The following is a 13,521-nucleotide window of genomic DNA, read 5'->3' as shown; positions in this document are numbered from 1 at the left end:
AGCCAAAGCAAAAGTGGCCTTGTTCTACCATCTTTCCAGGTGCCCTCTATTTCCCTCACTTCAGTACCACAAAGGTTCCTTCTTTCACAGAATCCAATTCCTGTGAAGAGACCATTCAGAGATAGAAAGTGGCACATTTCCTCACTTATTTAAGACATACTTACTATAATGGGGTTTTCCCTTTATTTTATATGCAAAATTTTTATTTCATGTGTATGTTTCTGTTTGGGTTATCTTACCTCTTTAGGATAGAATTCTTCTTATAAAAATAGAGACCAGAGGACTGGATTCTAGTCCTGATTGCTACATGATTGTGGATAAATTATCTACCCTTAATAGATTTCAGTTTTCTCATCAAGAGGATGAGTTGGAGTAGGTGATCTCCTCCTTCCACCTCTAATATTCTATGATTCTCTGATATCTCGTTTAGATGTGCTGGACATATTCTGTATGCAGCTGTTGGTTAAGTAGTTGTTGAAGGCATGATAACTGCAGCTTAATATTTTGAGAACGGCTGCTGGAGTTGAAGACAATCAAGGACATTATCAAAAGCACTTGGCTCCATCCCACTTCTGCTAGTAGGACTTGGAAGAATTACTAAAATATAGGTAGCAACCCTAAGTGCTCCCTTTAAATATTAAAAATAAACTGCAGCAAACAATTTTACTTAGTTTGTAGAGCTCAAAATTACTAATCTACTTTTTGTTCTATAATAACCTAATTTATTTATTGTGTGAATTATGGTAAACAAGTCGGTTCATGAGTGAATTTTCTTGAAAACCAAAGATTACCTCATTTACTTGCAGAAGTTATTTTCATATGAAATATTTTCCCCAGAAGATACTAAGAAAAGAACTATTGCACATTCGCCTGCTCCCTTCACCAGGGTACTTAACCTCTTGCTGATTACCTATAATGTCAGCAATATGCCAAAAGTTATTACACTGTGTTAGAGTAGATTCTAGTCACTAGTGATATTCAAAGGGCCTACTAGAGTGCCTACATCTACTTGTCCCTCCATGGAATGTGTACAGGCTGTGTGCTGAATAACCCAAAGCAAATAGAAGACCCTTGTCTACTTATGTTTCCTCTTGCCAGCTGTTACATCTCATGATTTCCTATGAATCAAGTGGGCTCTAATCTGCTCCTTTATTTTAGGTAAATGGCTTGAGGATGGCTTCATCTTTTCAATTAAGCTAAACTACGGGCTCTGCGACATCTGTTTTTCAATCAAAAGCTGTTTCCATTTCTTTCTAGACTCATGGCTAGGTTCCATATGGTGTAAACCTATGTGATTTGTTGCTGGAAATGTGATTTGTAGATAAATGGAAATTTCCTTTACTATGCTATCAAATCTTCAAGTGAGATAGCATATGTAAAGAGGCTCTAAACATTATAAAGCAATACAAAACAATAATCATTATTACCACTACAACTAGAATGATTCCGAACTTATCAAAAAAAAGGTACAAACTGAGCTCTAAAAACTTCGCTTGTATCTGATAAAATAATCACTGCATATGCTTGAATTTTCTTACTGTAAGAACAAGCCAAATGTGTACATTTATTTATACTATGGAAGATGTGCACATATAGGTGCATACAAGAAACCTAGAGGCATTTAAATAATTTTAATATTCTAAAATATGAAATACTAGTACTTACTATAAAATATTTTAAAACCTTTAACATGCCACTTTTATTTTAACAAGAGAATAGCAGTCTCTTCTTATGTGACTTTTAGTATATTCGATAGGATCGTTTGAGTTTTGCAAGCAACTTATTTTATAAGCCATAAAACAAATGATATAATAGTTCTTTTGCCGTTGTTTCAACAAATACTCTTATCCCTTACATCCAGACTTAGAGAGACAAACTTCCTCTCCTATCCAAATGTTTTACACAATGAACAGGGAATTGGCTTCTCTTAACGCCTACTGATGTTGCCAGTTGACAGGATCCTTCAGAGAGACAGCAGAAACCTCCCTCTGGCCTGCTTATTCCAACGAGATCTTTGAAGTTAATTATGCTAACACTGCAATTCGTTGGCAAGACACCGTTCTAAGAGCCAATGTCCATAATCTAAATTTTTTAAAATTAAAAAAAGCCAACAAATTAAAGGACATTTCAGTACTTCTCTGGTTCTCTAACATTCTTATTTCATAAGGAAACACACACTAACTAAAGTTGGCACAATTTCTTGATATCACTGAGAATTTTATCACTTCTTAAATACATCCATATTATATCTAATTCTAAAAGCAATTACTACTAAACTGAGATTGCAGAGTTTTCGTGGTTTGTTAACATTTATAGCTCTGAATTATTTTTATAAGGAGACCTTTTGTTAAGTCCTAGGTCTTGCTTACCTAACCCAGGCTTTTTAAATAAAGAATGTCCCCTGAAAGCTTCCATTTCCATGAAAACTTGCTAGGATTCTCTAAAGTTATATCACAGAAAGAAGTATTCTTCAACTGTCTTAGGTATCATTCACCAAGCTTTTGTTCATATTTAAGTTGGAGTATGTTGTTGTTTTTATTTTTTTGGAATCAAACTTTTCTTTTTCTTGATCTCACTCTCATCTCCACTGTGTAGTTTTGCTATGCATGAGAACAGAGACCGCACCATAAAGTAAAAGCTCTAACTGTTGCCACTAACAGGTGAAACAATAATCATAAGACAAGTAACAGTTTATTACAATTCACACAATCTCTGTCTCCAACCACATAAGGGACTGTCCTATGACTCTTTTATTATTTTTCAGAGCCCTTCTGAATATATTTCACAGGCTATACCTCAAAATATAGGGGTCAGCAATGCAAAAAATAAGGTTGAGAATCTGTGAATTAAATATCTAAAACCCTTAAGATACTTTTATATAATATCCAATCTTGACCTGACTCTTCAGTCTGGGACACTTGCACTAAAAATTATGACTGTGTTAAAACCACATACCTGGTTTCTTTATCTCTTGTTTCTTCTCATTAAATATGTCTTGCCCAAAACGAAAAACCAAAAACCAAAACCAAAAAGTCATCTCTGTAGAAAAAAAATCTGAGTTTCGTTGTTTTGCTTGAAAGCCTTACACAGCTTCAAAGCTATATGTTCTGCACAAAGAACAAACTTACTAGCTTCATATACAACCAAATCCCTTAATCTGTGGTCCAAACTACTTTTTAAATCTCATCTACCACTACACTTCTCAACTTCTCAATTGCCCTCCTGCAGAACCAACCTCACCAAATCACAAAACGTTTACCAAAGGCATGAACTTGATTCCTCTTGATTTTGTTTATGTTGTTCCCTCTGCCTGAACACACCTCTCCTCTTTCTGATCTAGGTGCTGACTCAAATAGCACTTTCTCTATGAAACTTCCCAATTTGCCCTCTCTCAGAATTTAAGGAAAATTCCTCTGTATTCCAATAGGTCCTTGATCAAAGACTTATTTCAGTACTTCTCACATTGCATTACTTAAAGGACAAAAAATCCCATGTGCCTCTCCTTCTAATGTCTTAACTCTTCAAAGGTAGGGACTGTTCTTATCTCTGAATGCAGGGCCTAGTACGCAGCAGAGACTCAATTTAGTGCTTGCTGCCTAAATAGATAAAGGACTATTGAGTGATACATTCTTTCTCCAGCAGTGACTTAGAGCTAATACTTCTGACTAAGGCAGTATAGATGTGGAGGAAATCTGGTCAAGGTGACTCAGTATCCCAGATCAATGGTTTAGGCAGGCTGATGTAGATTGTCTGATTAATGATATGTAGACTTTCTTTCTCCTACCTAATTCTGTATGCTCAATTGAAAAGAAAACTAACTACTGGCATGACAGAGCTACACCAGTAAAGAGTGAGAGAGCTTTCATTTTATTTACTCCTAACCGTGATATAAGTCATGTAATACTAGAAAGCCCTTGTCTATGCAACAGCATTATGGGTTGCTCAAATAATTTAACCTCCCTGGGACTTAACTGAAAAACGGGACGATTAATGCTTTGATTCTCACAAGGCTACAGGGCCAGACTATATTGAGGTATTTTTCAATTTTAAGATCTATGATTCTATTCATCCATCCATCCATCCATCCATCCATCCATCCATCCACCCATCCATCCATCCATGAATGCTTGAGCTCTCTTATAGCTCTAGTATCTACATCTATGAAGCTGGATTCAAGAAAATGTAAGAAGTCCCAAACATTCTGCAAGAATTTATAGTGTCAAAAAGAATGACTTGAGGAATGTGCAGAAAAGCAAATAAGAAACTCATGAATACTGAAACAGTTGGTATTTGCTCTTTATGTTTTGTGTTTAGTTACCCTGTTTGAATAGTTTGGGATGTCACATTTAACCGAAAAGGGGCCAAACAGACTGACTGAGAAGTAATTTTAAAAGATTTGGAAATTAGACAGGATGAATAAAATTCTAAATCATATTTGAGAACTGTCTGTAGTGAAAGCATGCTAACAATAATGATTTTCTTGCACATTTAGGTTTTTGTTATATTTGTTCAGAAAAAAGGGAGACCAAACTTCTAAAGAAATACATAGCCTTGACATGTCAATGATAATTCCAGAATCTACCTTTGTTTCTGTTGCATGGGTTGTTGCCTCATAGCCATATACTGCATGTCTTCTTGTAGACGATTAAGAGGGGAGTCTGGCTTGACACGAATCCCGTAATAATGGTACTTGGAGTTTCCTCTTCATAAAAAGAACAACAAACATTAGAAACACAAAAAGTCAGTCAAACCAATACTAATCACTTAGGACGTTCATTTAACTTTACATTTGGAAAATGTATATATAAGCAATATATTAATGATACGTATTTATGATTATGTGTTCTGGATACTTACATGTTTTTATGGGGGCCACCTCTGAAGAATCAAAATAAGATTCTGAATCAATCAGCTCGAAGCCCTAAGAAAAATCTTTCCTTATAAACTCTCTTAAATATTAGTCAAATAGTCAACTTACTCCATTTAAGTTCCACTTTATTTTTAAATTTATATTTGAAATCTAATTTGGAAGGGATAATGGACAGAAAAAATTCTGGACAACAAAAATTCATTAACAGGATAAAGGGTTGCACGCTAAATGAGAATTTATTGTAAAGAGGTTATACAGAACCAAATGAAAATAAATTCTTAATTCTACTGTCTTAGATATGCATTAAGTTCTACATTTTTCAAGTTCTATTTTTGCAGGGATAATGAAGGTAATTTCACTGACACAAATGTGGTGAAGTCTGTTATATTTAGTATTTTGAAATCTAAAAAGAAGCATGCATTTACTCTGTTCATTTTGAAACACTTTATTAATCTCTGGTCTTTTGGATTCATATTAGTTTGTACACTGAATAAGATGTGTCACAACATACCTGAGGAAATTTCTCTGTGAAAATGGCAAATTTCCAACTGGAATAAAAATGTCACAATTTCCCCATGTTCGTGAGAAAGACCATGTTTGCTATTAGAAACGACAAAGTTTTGCTCCAAATGAAATTTGTAATTCTTGCAAAAATAACATTTAAATATGTAAATTTTTGCAAAGAGAAAATAGTTTTCCACAAGCTTATTTATAGCAAGACATCAGGGCTCTTTTCAATTTTTTCTTTCATTTACAAAAAGAAATGCAAGCGGAGTGTAGACTAAATATTTTATATAAAGTGGAACAGAACTTTACTTCCAAGATTAAAGAACATGTATTAATTAGATGAACCCTATATATTTGAAAAAAACATTAAAATCTTGTTATATAAACAATATTGCTAGTTTAGAAAAAACATAGGGCATCTGAATACCTACGCAGTTTCAGTATAATAAACCAGTATGAAAACCTACTGCCTCTAAAAAAAGGCTTTCCACTTGCAGATATTAGATCTTGTCTCCAAAATCCACTGCAGAATAGAGCAAAAAGAAAAACCAAACAATACCACACACTCAATTACTAGTGTCCTCTTGTACAGAGTGAAGAATGATACGGAGTTCTGGCAGGGGTGGGAAGCAAAAGAGATTAACCAGGGGACATAGCCAAATGACAAAGCCACAGGGTAAAATGGTGTCTCTCTTGTGAGACCACAAAACAGATGAAGTATCTAGTTTCTTTTCAGTTTCTTAAAAGTCAGCATTTTGGTTGTTCTGGTGTAGAGGTGGTTCTATTCCATAGGAGATGAGGGAGATCAGCATGTCCCATGTTCTTTGCTTACACTTAACTTGAAAAGGGGATCTACTAAAGGTACCTTTTGATTTGTCTTTGTTTAGAAACATGGTGATTTTATTTACTTGTTACTTAATTCCAAAACTTAAGAAAAGGTCTGGTTCTGGTTTGAATGAATTCACCAGTTAATTTTACTGATGGATAAATGAACAGTTCTGCTTACAGTTTACTTGAAAAAAAAAGGTATCTGAGTTAAATTGTCTCATGATTTATACTGATTTTCTTTCTGTCCCCTGGGTTAGAGGTAGAAAGTGAATGCTAATACAGTTTCCATGGTAGAAAGACTCTCTGGTAGTACTCCGACCCCTACCACGGGCAGTTTTTTTTTTTTATTAGAGTTCTGCTATCTTCTTAACATAGCATTTGCTTAAACTGTCCCCATAGGATTTCTTTTCTCCTTATTTGTCTAGGCTTTGTTTTCCATCCCTAATTACAAATACTATATACAATTTTAAAAGGAACTGGAAACATAACTGTTACACAGTGAGGGGGAGGGGCAGGAAGAACACCAGAAAGTAAAAGCTGCAATACTGTAATATGTACTTAGAGAGTATGGATTTTACTCATTCACAGACCCAAACAACGACAATTTTGTCACTTTCTATTTTAAAGATGTGTTTCAAGGTTTGAATGGAGCCTCAAAATAGGACCCATTGAAATCTCTTTCATTAACAAAAGAAGCACAACAATACAGCTATTAGAATGTTGAATAAAGCCCAGAGTTTCAAAATATTGGCATGGTATGCATAACTACTGAGCCATCAGCTAGGAGACAGAAGGTTAGGTCCCAAATAACGATTTTCGAGGTTCTGGGGGAAAACGTACTCCAGAAACAGAAAGATTTTTTTCAAGGGACTGAAAGCTAATAGTTAGAAAAAATTACATTTATTAGAGAGCTAAACCTCCAGCTATCTGAAAGCTACATAATCATTTGAAATGCAACAGAATGAAATAATTCACACTTTAAATACATACAGACCTTGTAAATGTCATAAAACTGACATACTCTTCAGCATAAATTATAAATAACAAGGTCAATTACAAAGGCTCTGTTTATTTAATTAAGAATGTTAAAAACCACTTACTAGAATACTATGAACCTGTGAAATAACTTATTAAAGGTATACCATCTAATGTCATACAGTGCAGCATCTGTATTTTTATACTTTTTAATGTGGATATCTGTAAGATTTAGGAAATCAAAGGCATCCATATCTTTCTGTCCAGCTACTTAAAATATTTATATTTTGATAATTTGTAAAAACTATAGAAAAGTAAAAATGAAGCCACACAGTTCTAAGCATTATTTTCATATTAGTAAAAACTCATTATCTATTTCAAAAGGAAATAAATACAGAAACTAACAGTTTTCTTCACTTTATTGGCTTCCATGAAATGAAACTACTATATTTTTACTTCCATACATGCACAGTTTCATAATGAAGAGTTTAAAAAGAGGTAAATAGCACCATGTAATTGTTGAGGGCTTCAAACACCCATATTTTTTCAAGTTCACCAAATGATTTTTAATTGGTCTCCCGAAATGAAAGGAAAAAATTCAGCTTTAATTTCTTATTCCATTCAAATTGAAGAGACATTATCAATTTAATTTTGGAAGAATCAAGATACATAGTTTTCCATTTACTATGTTACTTTACTCAACAACTTTAGTATGGTTATTTTCAAAAAGAGAAGATAGTGATACATATTAATTTTTAAAGCATTATATGTAAATCTTGCATTAACACGTTGGTCTGCTCATTCCTATGTGATTTGAGAATCAGCTCTTCCTTCTCAAAGCTTTGCTCAATTCATGTTTAGAACAAAGCTTCATTCTGGTTTGGTGGTATTCAATGAATAATGACCTTTCCTTTTCTGGAGGGATATGATAAACTGAGCTAATTTTGTATTTCTTCTTTATGTTATCTGTAATCAAGTACTTTTGTTTGCTCAAACAATATACTGAACTGCTTTAGTTCGAAAAAGAGATTAATTTATGATCTTACTATTCAGTACTAACCTAGTTCCTAATCTCCTGGTTCGTAGCCCCATAAAAATTGACCTTATGAGTTTTCCAAAAGAAGCAGCATTGACTGGGTCCAGTTTGTGTTCCTGACAGTGTCGTAGGTAGTGATTGTATAGAGTGCTTCTGGGAAGGCTCACTCCTTCTGCTGTCTCGTAATTGTCCAACAGCCACTGGAGCTAGTGTAAATAAGACAGAGTAAACACAGAGAAACCATATAATTTACCAGAATGTCTACAAGATAAAATATCACATCTGCAAGTACAATACACAGAAGTACTTTGAAGATCTTCATCAAGCCTTGTAACAGGGTAAACTGTTGTTATTCAGAGACCAGTGTAATCTGACTTTGAAAACACTCAGACACATAAACAACTGTACATCATTTATGACCTGAGACCATTTCCATTCAAACACATTTGGAGACAAAATAATTTTCCCCTGTATTGATTGCTATTTTGGAGACAAACATCTCTTCAGGGAATTCAAATAATCCCATTAACTGGTCATAAAAATAATTTATAATTGTTACAGAACAAAACATGTTACCACACCTGGCAGCACGACATAATCAATTTTATAATATGTCTTTTGTGTTCACTTGTTATAACACATGAAGAGCAGGTTTCCTTGAATGAGTTTTTGCATTAAGGTTCTAGTCATTTTTAAGGAATTCTAATTTACTGACACAAGATAATATAATAACCATATTAACTACTGGGACAAATTCTGCAAGCAGAAAGGAGAAAAAGTCATTTCTTCCCCAGAAGGAAAAAAACTCAATAGACATAGGGAAAAAAAAATTATACGTAATGAAAAGGCATCATTTATTATAATTATTTGAGTTTTTCTATCTCAAAGCTATGTTTGTTTGTTTTTTAAATAATTTTGGAAGACACATTACAACTGTAGTTGGTAAAGCAGTATTTTTTAAGCCTAAAGTTCATATTTTAAAGTCTATGCTGTCCTGTGTGTATTTTCAAAAAATAATCTTTAAGGTAATGAATGAGCAATACATTTTTAGAAAATCTAACCTAGGTAGATGTTGTTGAGTTTTAAACCGAGCAAAATTAAATTATTAATTTGTTCGTTTATTTATTTACAAAAAGAGAACTAAAATAGATTTAAATGACCTTTTTTTAAGGTCACATATTATCTCAGCTTGAGTCTGGTTTCCAACATACATTTCCTGATTACTCACATACCAGTTGTTATTTCTACAAAAGCAGCAAATATTTCATATTACTTGTCTCAACAAAATTTCCATGCCATACATAAAGGGTTGATATTTTACATGCAATTCAAGTTAAATATAAGTTATAGAAGCCAAAGAATTCTATTGTTATATATATACATATAATTTTTAATTAAAATTTATTGGGGTGACAACAGTTAGTGAAATTACATAGATTTCAGGTGTACAATTCTGTAATACACCATCTATATCACATTGTGTGTTTACCACCCAGAGTCAGTTCTCCTTCCATCACCATATATCTGACCCCCTTTTCCCTCTTCTACCACCACCCTCCCCTCTTACCCTCTGGTAACCACTGAACTGTTGCCTGTGTCTATGAGTTTCTGTTTCTTTGTCTTGTTCCTTTATTGCTTTCAGTTTTATATCCCACATATTAGTTCTTTTATTAAGCATGAACTATGAACTATAAGCTTGGCATCTAGTGATGCAAAAATGAATGTGATCTGACCTCTGGCTTCTAGGAATTTGCAATCATCTCCCCAAAATGATAATATGGACACTCAAACAAATTCAAGCATTTTTCCATTTTGCTTACATATTTTAAGATTTGTGATCAAACTTAGAACCTGAACTTTCAGATTCTTATGAAAATTTATTAAAAATATTTTCAGGATTATTGCCGTTAACTGTGATAACTGAAGATTCTAAAACCATTATAATTTCAAATATTCTTACATTAAACCCATACTGCTATTGGATTAGAAAATATGGCCGCCAAGCTTACAAGATAGAGCAGAATACTTGTAAAAACAAAATTCATTTTCCGGTGAGGAAGACTGGAACTCTACGAACCACATACGCACATGAATATGTGCATTTAAACACACCTACTGCCTCTGTAACATACACAACTCTACCCTATACACTTTTAAAAGATTATACAAAATATTCATTTTTATAATGACAAAATAAATTATTCTTTCGATATGAATCATCTATAACCTATCAGTAAACAAGTTTCCAGAGGCACTCAAACATGATTTCTAAGTATTCTAAATAACACAGAATGACAAATTCATTTACTGTAAAAGAGAAGAGGCAAACTGATTGGGACATCTAGTTTTTAAGGCTGAGACTAGTATTCTGCCTACAACAGTGAGTCAGGATGTCTCTTTAGTGTTTCTTTTTAAATTTTAAGACTTTTTTGATTATAAATGCAACTGAGAGAGATCCCACACAGAAAGTGGCAATCAAACCTGCTTTCCACATTTCATTTGTGTGCCTCTATGTGCCGACTGGGAGCAGAAAGCATTGTTTCCTCACGTGAATAGTGTTAGGAGCTAGTGAGCCGTACTTCACACAAGGGCTGGCTCCTGTGTACACACGAGACAGAGCCTTCCACTGGTATTCTTCATGTATTAGGAATATAGAAACACAGAATATAGGAATATTATTGGAGGAATTCAATTCCTTCAGATCAAGGAATATGAAGGATACACTAAGAAACGAAATCCCCAGAAAGGCAAACATATAAAAACTGTAAATATTTTTTGAAAAACAGTAATAGTTTATACCTGAACTAATGAAGTACCCACATCCACAAGCATGAAACCCACATATGTGTAAGTTAAAATTTCTAAAGATATGTTCGTGTGTGTATATATATATACATATATATATATATGTATATATATATATATATATGTCTATGTACCCTAATAGTGCAGTGTATACTGTCAAATCCCAAATAGCATGATTTAAAAAAAAAAATCAATAAAAGTCAAATATTTCTTCCTTTGCTAATGAAAAAAAGATCAATTTTATAACATGAACTTTATAACCAAACATATATAATAAAAATAGATGTGATGTAAAATATTTTTAATAAGAAACAAAGTAAATGAAAATAATTTGTTTAATTAACCAGATACAAATGGAAAATTTCTGCAAACTGCCTGCACTATTCACTAGCCTTCTTTTAATGTTTAATTACTTAACAGTAAAGACAAATATCTAAAAATGAGAGTTAACTAATTTCTCGTGATCAAGAAAATTATCTTGTAGACAAGAAAATTTATTAAAAAATTTGAAAAAGCAAATCCAATCATAAAATATCTGAAGGGTTTTTCATCATAAATTGCCTTTTATAAAATTGAAAACTAGTAAATATTAAAGTTCAATATAAAATATTTTGAATCCAAAAGTAGGCTTACATATATAAAGGTTAATCAGACCATTCTTAACTAAGAAAATTTTTCATAGAAATAGTGAGATAGTTACAGCAAAAGTTGGCTTAAAATACACAGAAGCCTAAATGATATTGGTTAAGTCCCAATGAATAATTTAGGGAAAATAAAGCTTTTATTGGATTGGCGACGTGGTCCTCTGAAATGTCTAAACAAGTCAAATATCTGGACTGTTGTGCAAACTGATTGTTCTTATTATATGGTTTTATATTTTTAAAGATTCTTTCTATACTAATTTTTTGAAATCTGAGTTTATTTAATACATATGTACTTGTGTGTACATATATATTTATATGTGTGTATATAATGTGTGTATGTGTGTATATATAATAATCATTAGTTGGCTGAAAAATTTCACAAGAGTGGGTATTCTGGTGACCATTGCTTTGGCAGTAGCAAAGCTGTATTTTGTTCCCTACCCCTTGTTCACAGGAGAAGGAACTTTCACTCCTTGCCAGAAGCCTGGAGATCACTTTGGAGAAACAGATGGAGGTCAAGTACAGGTAAAAGGCCTGAAGGATGGAGATGGCTCTGCTGAACCACAACTGTTCCAGCGAGGAAGCCTGCCAGCCTACATGTAGGGGTAGTGCTCCTAGAAACTCACTGCGGAAATGGAAATTGGCTTAGGACCTACCAGATAAGACTTTTGAGATTTAGCTGGGGATTATAATCTGCATTCTACATGCCAGAAATTAACCTTTAAGTTTTGACACAGTGATGAAATTGTAAATCACACATTTGAGTCTAAAACATAGTATAAAAAAGGATTATTTTTATTATAATCCTTGGAAGTTCAGTATAATAACCTAAAGGCAAACACTCCATGCATTATCCAAGGGAAGTGAATGCCTGCTATAAGATATATCTTTCCCTTGGGTTCTGTCTTTAATAAAATGTATTTCAACACTACAATTCAATACCCTTAACGTTAAGTAATTTAGAACTAAATTATTACTATTTTTTTATTCTTTTATAAAATGTCCTACAAAACACTTGTTTGTACTTGTGATTTTAAAAGCCCATAAAATACCATAGGAATTTTTAACCTTTATCTTTAAAAGCTGATTATTCTACTAATGAACTAACAAATTCCTGTAAAGGTGAAACGAAGATAATTGCCATCTTTCAACCTTTGAATTTAATCTATATTAATCAGGATAGACTAAGGAAGATGAATGGTCCTATTTTTCCTAAATGAAAATACTGATTGACAAAAAAAGAAATACATATTGCATTCCCCAATTAACATCTAAATGTAACACTTGGCATTTTTTCCCAGATGGATTATTATCCATTAGGATTCATTTTAAGTTCAGTTCACTGATGATATGCATTTTGACAAGCCTTATTTCTGTCATAACTTATATTTATAATACAGGAAAGTCAAGGGAGAGTGAGTATAACACAAGATTTTGCTTTGAGCTCAATATATTTCAGTAGCTAAAACCAGCAAAAATCATGAAACAATTATTTGCTAGATTGTTAAAAGTGTATAAAATAAATGCCAAAAGCTTTTTATATACTTTAGATGGGATTTTTAAAAAACGCACAAGCTGAAGAACGTTATGTGGAAATTGGGAACAATTAAGAACATTTCTGCATTCAAATTACGATCTAAAATATCACAAATTGGATATAATATAACCATTAAATGCCAATTTATTTTAATTACAACAGAGAAGGAGTATAAAGTAAGTTTCAGCCTTCAATGAAGAGACTTACAACAGTCTAATTTGATTTAGGGAAACTATACATCATTTACCTGCAGCATCTTCACATACAAAAAATACGGAAATAAAAGCATTTAAAGTAAAAATTACTATACTAATAAACT

General features: G+C 32.9%; 1 protein-coding gene across 7 annotated transcripts in view; it reads right to left on the bottom strand.

Moving 5' to 3' along the window:
• The window catches only part of RFX3 (regulatory factor X3), a 266,691-nt gene that overhangs the window by 62,660 nt on the left and 190,510 nt on the right, over nucleotides 1–13,521 (bottom strand). For all 7 annotated transcript variants that reach the window (XR_013994520.1, XM_081067309.1, XM_081067311.1 and 4 more), the window contains 2 exons: nucleotides 8,241–8,422; nucleotides 4,583–4,702 (listed from right to left, as the gene is read on the bottom strand). Coding sequence is in view for 6 of the 7 variants with exons in the window: in XM_081067309.1 (XP_080923435.1) it covers nucleotides 4,583–4,702; nucleotides 8,241–8,422 (302 nt within the window). In the remaining variant the exon portion in view is untranslated. The remainder of the gene's footprint in view (nucleotides 1–4,582; nucleotides 4,703–8,240; nucleotides 8,423–13,521) is intronic.

Source organism: Rhinolophus hipposideros (genome assembly GCF_964194185.1).
Source record: "Rhinolophus hipposideros genome assembly, chromosome: 11".
Taxonomy (NCBI): domain Eukaryota; kingdom Metazoa; phylum Chordata; class Mammalia; order Chiroptera; family Rhinolophidae; genus Rhinolophus; species Rhinolophus hipposideros.
This window is presented reverse-complemented; position numbering and strand designations above follow the sequence as displayed.